General features: G+C 39.4%; 1 protein-coding gene across 2 annotated transcripts in view; it reads right to left on the bottom strand.

Moving 5' to 3' along the window:
* Nucleotides 1-8,868, bottom strand: part of Sphkap (SPHK1 interactor, AKAP domain containing) — a 178,005-nt gene that overhangs the window by 99,742 nt on the left and 69,395 nt on the right. For both annotated transcript variants that reach the window (XM_005361516.3, XM_005361517.3), the window contains exon 3: nucleotides 6,515-6,622. In XM_005361516.3, the coding sequence (XP_005361573.1) occupies nucleotides 6,515-6,622 (108 nt within the window). The remainder of the gene's footprint in view (nucleotides 1-6,514; nucleotides 6,623-8,868) is intronic.

Below are 8,868 nucleotides of genomic sequence, written 5' to 3'. Positions count from 1 at the left end.
GCGAGAGAGAGAGAGAGAGAGAGAGAGAGAGAGAGAGAGAGAGAGAGAGAGAAAGGAGGCGATGAATTAGGAGAAAAAGAGAAAAAGGAAGGGGTGGAGAGGAGAAGGGGAGGGAGAAGGGAAGTCTCATCCTTAGATAAAGAGGGAGTGAAGAAGAGAAAAGGAAGAGGAACAGGAGGGAGAGGAGAGGAGAAGGGGAGGAAAGAATGAAGGAGAGGAGGAAGGAAGAGGGAGAGGGAGAGAATAAGTATGCCCCTCCAGGCTGTGCCTCCAGTGATCTTCCAAACAGGCCCCATCTCCTAATGTCTCTACGACCTGCTAAGAGCCCCACCTTTGGGAACCATAAGTGATTCTTTGGGGAACTTTGTACATTCAAAGTGTAATAAAACTATAACAAGGGTTTCTGCAGACCTAAGTTAAATCCTGGTTTTAAGTCTTCATGCTCCACACCAAAGAAGAGAGAAATAAAGGACCTTGTGCTTGTAACTCATCCTAAAACAGTTCACAACTTGTATGATGTTAGTCACACAAGAGCTCATCATGGAGAAAACAGCGAGTCACAAAGTTAGTAATATTTGAGAAAATTGGAAGCTTGTGTCTCCGTTCTTGCCTTGTGTCTGTCAGTATAAAATTAATGAAAATTTGTGAGTTTCTAGCTTGCCTTTTTGAAAAAGAAACTAAAATATGCTTTAGAAGTTGTCATATATCTAGACATGATGCCTACAAATGTCCCTCTTAGTTCTGTAGTTACTTGGTTCCTTGTGCATCCAAGTCTAGATCTTTTGAAGGAAAACTTTTCACGTGAACTATTTATCTCTCAACATTTTTTAAACTCTCTTGAGAGAGTATGAATATATTTAAAGAAATGATTGGAAGTAAAGGCCAGCCATTGCAGATTTTGTTATTTTTGCCATTGCTATAGAAGGCAGATCTGTAGGACAGCTATGAAATCTCACCTTTGCAATGGCGTCTTTTCATGGAATGCTGAAGGCCACTTCAAAGCTCCATCCACACATTTAAATATTTAAGACAAATACAATTTTTAGATGCTATGATTTTTCGATAAAAATGTATATAATGTCTGTTGTAAAATGATCAAAATGAGACACATCTGTGAGTAACTCTTTGCTGGCTAATTTTATTTCAACTTGACACAAGCTAGAGTCATTAGAGAAGGAGCATTAGTTGAGAAAATGCCTCCATAAGATCTGACTGTAGGCAAGCCTTTACGGCACTCTAAATTAGTGATTATAGGGGAGGGAACAGCCCATTGTGGATGGGGCTATCCTGGGCTCTATAAGAAAGCCATGAATGGCCATGCCAGTAAGTAGCACCTCACCATGGACTCTGCATCAGCTCCTGCCAGCAGGTCCCCGCCCTGTTTGACTTTCTGTTCTGACTTCTCTCAATGATGAACATGTGGAAGAATAAGCCAAATAAGCATCTCCCCAAGTTATTTTGTTCACGGTGTTTCATCACAGCAACCGAAACCCTAACTAAGACAAACCAAGAATAGAAACAACACAAATGGCTAAGGTAATGTTGTTGATGTATTAATATGTGACATGGGATTCCCCTCTGTATGCTGTGAATACCATTGGTTAATAAAGAAACTGTATTGGGCCTGCACAGGGAATAGAGGTAGGCAGGGAAAACTAAACTGAATGCTGGGAGAAGGAAAGTGGAATCATGGAGAAGCCATGAAGCCACCACTGGAGACAGACACACTGAAACTTTGCTGGTAGGCCACGACCTCATGGTGATGCACAGATTATTAGACATGGGTAAATTAAAATGTAAAAATTAGCAAATAAGAAACTAGAGCTAATGGGCCAAACATTATTTTAAATAATATAGTTTCTGTGTGATTATTTCGGGGCTGAGCATCCAGGAACCAACAAGCGGCCTCTTATAACAAAAATGATTCCTTAAAAATTAAAAATAAAATTCTAGTATGTAGCAAAATTCAATAAAGGCTTATTTTGCTTTCAATTAAAAATGTCAAAAATAATGTATGTATAGTTCCTATAAATAATTTTAAAAATCTGTACGATAATAGTGTCATGCTGTTGAGTTTTGGAAGTAGACTTTCAATTCCATTGTCCTGAAACAAATCAAAAAAAAAAAAAAAAGAAAGGAAGAAAGAAAGAAGAAAAGAAGACAAAAACTAGCAAATTCATGAATTTTTTATTTTTTATTTTTAGAATGGCAATTTGAAAAGAGAATACAATGACATTAGATGATATATGAAGCTCTGTTTAGGAAATAGAGGATTTTTTCATACTTGATACTTTCGGAAAACTTGATGGTCACCTCAAGAGGCTTTCCAGTCTGTGTCTCCTGTTTGGGAGGAGAGGGGCTATCATGTTTCTGACCACTTCACACTGTTCTTCACTGAGATTCTGTCCTTGTTAATCTAAATCATCAGCCTTGGAGTCATCTGGATTAAGGACTTGCCTAGATTGTTTGGTCTGCAGGCATATCTATGGGGGATTGCTAGGCTGATTGATTCAGGAGGCCCCAGCCTCGGGTGGGTGGTATCATTCTTAAGCAGGTGGTTGAGAACTGTATTATCTAGTGAGCAGCATTCCTCCATGGTTCCTGTCTCCAGTTTCCTACCTTGACTTCCTGCCATGACTTCCCTCAATGGTGGTCCCATGACCTCAGTGAGTAAGCTGAAATGAATGCTTTCCCTGCTTCCTTGCTTTTGTTCATGATGCTTGTCACAGCAAGGGAACAGGATTAGAGTCTTCATGTTAACTGTGGGACATATGAGCTTGCCTCCTGAAGAAATAAACCTCGTAGTTTCCTTTTTGGAAACAAAATCTTTGTGCTATGTGGACACAGAACACCATTAATTTCCACGTCCGAGGCCCTTCCTCAAAACCAAACCAAAAGCAAATAAAAAAAATCAAGTGACACAAATCAATCTATTCTAGATATAAAATTAGTTGCTAATTGAAGAGCAAAAGAAAGAGTCAAAAGAGCAGTTCACTTAGTGTTGGGTTTTCCTTCCATAAGAGACCACAGAGCAAATTCAGCCTCCCTACAGGTTCCCTGGGGTCTGCTAGGATTATCTGTAAATACTTTAAAGCTGGGATAATTTCATAATGCTGATTTTTTAAAATTAAATTTTAATGAAGGAATTATTTTGAACCATACTATTTTTATCTTCCTTTAAATTACACCTCTCCCCCCCACAGGGAGGCATCTGAGACAGGATATTACTCTGTAGTACTGGCTGGTTGGGAATTTACTTTGCAGACTAGATTGACTAGCAGCACCTGATAATCCTCCTGCTTTAGTTTCCCAAGTTTTGGGGTTACAGGCATAACCACCATACTTGCTTGTATTTACATTACACTTTCATGGAGCTGTGAGAAAATTAATTTTTATCTTTTCTTTAATAAGTTTTTTGTTATATGGTCCTGGCAACCCTCAAGTCATGACCCTTCTTTGTTGTTTCCCTTAGTAGCTGAGAGTGTTCTTATCCGGCTATACTTAGGTTTTGAAAAAATGAGCTTAATACTTTCTCTTGAATGCTTGGTCCCATCACATGGTTGTTTTGTTAGAACTTCCTTCTTCTGGCCCTGCATGTCCATAGTTTACCATAGTTCACCTTTAGATCTGAGTGTTTCCCAGAAATATAGAACCCTCGTCTCACATGATTCTTCTCCCTGCCCTAGAAACCTCACCAAGCTAAAAGAGAAAGAATTTGGAAATTAAGGAAAGGACTAGGATTAGAATGGATTAGCTAAAGAAACTGGTTTTCTGTAGGGAATCTTGAAATTTATTTTTGATTTTTAATATTTAAATTTATATTAGTTTCAGTCATTACAAATCACCGAACAGCATCTGGAACAAATACTCTAATGTATCTTTACTTCTGTTTAGATTTTTCCCATTTAGAAAGAGTAGCAAGAACCAGGATAACAGGATGGATCAATTAAACCTTATTGATGTCATCTAACACCTGAAAGGAACAAAGAAGGAAGCCCTGTATTCTAAGTGCAGCTTGATGATTGATAGGAATGTTTGCACACAGGAAGTCGCCTTGGCTATGGAACTCAGTACTTCAAATTGTAGACCTGCTATTCTGATCCCAAATAGAGAGTGTAGAGAAGAACTCTGCTCTTCACTACTTTCTGTAGTCCAACTTTCACATGTTTGCCAAGTGGAAGACAACAATATAGAAATTATTTTGTTGATAACTTTGGCTAAAGTATAAGCTACTGATAACAGGTTCTCTTTTGCTACTTGCAGTGGTATAATAGAGTATACACATTCCAAGTGCCTGGATTTTCTAGCTCAAGAATTGAATTTGGAAAGAAGGCATTACTATAGGATTATTTGCTACTTAATCTTCCGTATTTTTCTGAAATGAAAATTAGGCCAGCAAATAGATTTGTGGACAAGAGATTAAAAAGTACTAAATGTTTAGGGCTAGGGAGATGGCTCAGTCAGTAAAATGACTGCCTTTCAATCATGAATCCCTGACACTAACATAAAATGGGCATGGCTGTGTGCATCTGTAACCTCAGGAAAAGAAGAAGGGGATGGTGGAGAGGGATGAGGTAGGCGGAGCTCTCTGGTTAACCAGCCTTGCCAATCAGTGAGGGCTGAGCTCAGTGAGAGGCCCTGCTTCGAAAGATAACATGGATAGCAATAATGAAAGGCATGGGATGATGTTGCTCTCTGAGTTATACCTTTACATGCATAGATCTATAACATACACATACAGATACATATACACATTACACATACATATACACACAGCACACACTCAGAACACACCACATGCACACAGATACATTCACCATACAACATACACACATCACATGACAAACACATAGACAGTTACACACACAGCACACACCACAGACAACACACAGAGATACACACCACACACACAAACCCAATCCTCATATACATACCATACCACATATACATACATATACACACACACAAATACACACACTACACGAACACCACACAACACATTCACCTAGATATACACACCACACACACATAGACAGCACAATATACCACAATATACACATATATAGACACACAAAAAGATATACACACCACACATACCCCATATACACATATATCACATACAGAACACAAAGCACATACACACCACACACACGCATGAACACAAACACCATGCACACCATAAGCAGATACTAATACTGAAGTTTTACCCAAAAGATAGTAACATTTTAAAATCATTTTTCCTGTTAATTTTTCATACAATATATTTTTCTCATTTTCCTTCTCCTCTAATTCCTCCCTACCTCCCTACCACCCAACATCATGTTCTCCCCCCTCTTACTCTCTCTGTCTGTTTCTGACTCATGCACAACCAAAAAATGAAAATCAGAACAAACAAAAAAAGAATAAGACAAAAATAACAAAACCAAAGCTATCCCTCCTCCACTCGGAGTCCATTTTGTGCTGGCCAGCTATTTCTGGGCACAGGGTATGCCTAGGAGTGTGGTTGATATACACTGGAGAAAACAGGTATCTACTGCAAAGAGCTTCTTGGTTAGGGATGGAGCTTTGTGTACTGCTCCCCTTTCCGAACAGAGTAACTTAAGGGTGTTGGGACGCTCTCTGCCATGAGTACTGTGAGATTCCAGCAAGTGGTGCATTGCCTTCCGGGTCTGCTCTGCTCAGCACATATCCAAATTCATCACATTCCATTTTCATCTTTCTGTTTGTTTTTGTTTCTGTTTTTTTTTTTTCTTTTGAAACAGATATTCCGGCACAGAACAAGCCCCCAGGAATAGCTCAGAGGTGGTGTCAAAAGAGGTGCATTACATTTCTACCCTCTTTGGAAAAACTCCTCAGCCTGTGAACATGACCCCATAAGAGCTAGATGACTTCATCAGAGTGAGGGGTGTAGCCCTTAGGAAGGATCACCGCCAACACCCACAAAGTGTGCTCACAGTCTTAGCCCTACATACTCTGTAGTTTATCTGTAAGAACACCCCTCCCCTCACAGGGGCTTTTCATGTAGCACAATATAGCTTAGCACCCTGAAATTCACGTCTTTTTATTTCGTAGTCTGAGGAGGATTTAAAATTATTCATAAGAATGCTGGAAAATTCTTGCCCAATTTTCAATCACAAAACACCTTATAACAGGAGTTATAAAACATACTCGAAAGAATCCAAGAGAGCTGTCCAGTTTTTGATTTTTCTTTCTATACTCCAACTCTACTTCTGAATCGGTGCCTGGGTCATTTTCCCGGGCAGCAGTTAATTTTTCCCTTTCCACAGGAGTGACTGCATTCTTTCTTCTGTTTAAATGAAGAATCGATGTAGAAGCACTAGCTGTCTGTTACTGTGTTGTCTGTCCTCATGAGCTGCACACATATTTTCAAAAGGATACATTCCCAACCTTGTATTTAAGAAGTTATTGTCCACTGTGAAGTTTCTGTCTCAGGTACGTGTCCCGGTTTCCCGCATTATCAGACAATAATCCCCACAGGGTTCCTCACACTTACCGAAGCACAGTTTTCAGACTCCTCGTCCACAAACCCGATCTGGCAAGGCGTCCTCTGGTTCTGCAGCCAGTAGTCCGTGGACTCCAGCAAGCTATTGCTGCGAAGAACCTGTGGGAACACAGACAAGCCTTCCAGTGTTGTTCAGCAAGGCGTTCTATCTGAACAAGCGGCTTTCTACTGAGAAACCTGTAGGTGTTTTCTCTTCCCCCCTTCCTCCAAGCAGCTGGGTGAGAAGAGGAGGGAGAAACGTGATGGATTACAGTAGCCTTAGAAAGTAAAAAATGTTCTGCCATGAGGTAGCTTGCTGTGGTATTGATGCTCCTTTTTGTTCGTCAAATCTAACACCCAAAGCTCTAATGTGTGCTTGACTTATGTGCAATATGTAATTGTAATGCATAATTGTTTTGGGGTGATGCCCAACTGTTGGTGGGCATAGAAGTTTCATGTATAGTTAATGTTCTCTTTCAGATTTGATTTTTTTGATTTTAAAAATTCATGTTTTCATTTTCAGTGCATTGCCTATTCTTTATTCCTTTGATTGCATTAACATAGATATGAAATAGGGTACAATTCTTCTAGAACATCTAAGGTACCAGGCTGTTAAAAATAGTAGTAATAATACAGCTCCATAAGTCAAAACCATTTTTCCACTTAGCAGTGGTAAACCAAAATAAAAGGAAATTAAGCACACATATCAACAAAGCCATGGGTTTCAAAGCAAAGGCAGAAAGAATTTCTCAGAGCCAAATATTTTGAAGATACAGTTTCTTTTTTTTTTTTTTTTTTTTTTTTGGTTTTTCGAGACTGGGTTTCTCTGTGGCTTTGGAGCCTGTCCTGGAACTAGCTCTGTAGACCAGGCTGGTCTCAAACTCACAGAGATCAGCCTGCCTCTGCCTCCCGAGTGCTGGGATTAAAAAGGTGTGCGCCACCACCGCCCGGCTGAAGATACAGTTTCTTAAATAACCAAATGACCCAATTTTGAATATGACTTCCAGTGTTATCATGGCTCTCTTTCAAGGTGAATGTCTGTTAATTTGTGGTTATAACCTTTCCTTTAGCTGTGTAATAGATTTGAGCTATTCAGCCAATGTCTCTAAAAGAGAATTGGAATTGAATCACAACATACTGTCTCTTTTATCCTATCAAAGCAGAAATAAGTTAATTTTGTTTTAGAAGAGTTAACACAAATTCTGAAGCTGTTTTCTAAAGCATTTTTGCCCCAGATGTGTGATCTTTCAATATTGTTACCTAAAGATAGCAAACCTCCATCTTTACTTTGAAGTAATGTAAAGAGATAATTTGTATGTGAGCAGGTGATTGAATGGTGAACTTGCTATTTCTGTAGACTAAATCTGACCGTGGGGCTAGCCTCTTACCCCGCCCCTCAGAGAGATCCTACCTAACATTTACTGTTTTAATGTCCATTATCTCTGAGTATTCATCTAGGTTTCTAGAAACAGTGTGACCTGTGGCAGTCCCGAGAATTGAATGCAGAAGCTCTAAGGAGAGAACAGTTGCCTTTTAAGTCAAAAGTTGAAGAGGTTCATAAACATTCAAAATAAATTCATATTCTCCTTGCCCAAAAGTTTTATTATGCTTTGGAAATCATATGTATTTAATTAATAAATATGTTATTGAGTGTTTAACATTTTACAAATAATCATGATAAACTTAAGGAAGCAGGTGTTAGAAAAATAGCTCTGTTGGGAGAGCGCTTGCCATACAAGTGCAAACTCCTGAGGTTCATCCCCAGAACCCACACAGAAAAGCCAGGCTGCCTGAAGGGAAGGTGGCACCTGAGGAACGACACCTGAGTTCTCTTCTGGGCTCCATGTGTACATGTGTATGGGGACCTGCACACATTTGTGCACACACATGTGCAATAATACATACCAAGGAAACAAAACAGAGAAAAATGAAAACTCCAAAAAAAAAAGAAGAGAAAACAAACCTAAACTGTTGTAAATGCCAAAAGAATTTTAAGTTCTTTTGATCACATCATTAAAATTTATGTTAAAAAGCGAAGAACACGGATTAACTTTAATTAAAATAAAAGGGCATCTAAATCTCTGAATCTATGCCCTTGCATAAAACTGCTATTCACTTTTATTTCCAGATACAAAAGTGTTTTCGGAAACCTTGTTTGGATGTGAGTTTAGTCATTAATAGCAGGACAGGTGGGCCAAGTGATTTCAACTGATTTTCAGGTTCTGAACCTAAGATGAGGGATAAAAAAAGCATGTGATGGGAACAGGGAGGGGGCCACTGAGGAGCCATGGTGGGAACAGGGAGGGACCACTGAGGAGCTGTGGTGAGAATGGGGAGGGGACACTGAGGAGCTGTGGTGGGAACAG

Source organism: Microtus ochrogaster, linkage group LG4 (assembly GCF_000317375.1).
Source record: "Microtus ochrogaster isolate Prairie Vole_2 linkage group LG4, MicOch1.0, whole genome shotgun sequence".
Classification (NCBI taxonomy): domain Eukaryota; kingdom Metazoa; phylum Chordata; class Mammalia; order Rodentia; family Cricetidae; genus Microtus; species Microtus ochrogaster.
This window is presented reverse-complemented; position numbering and strand designations above follow the sequence as displayed.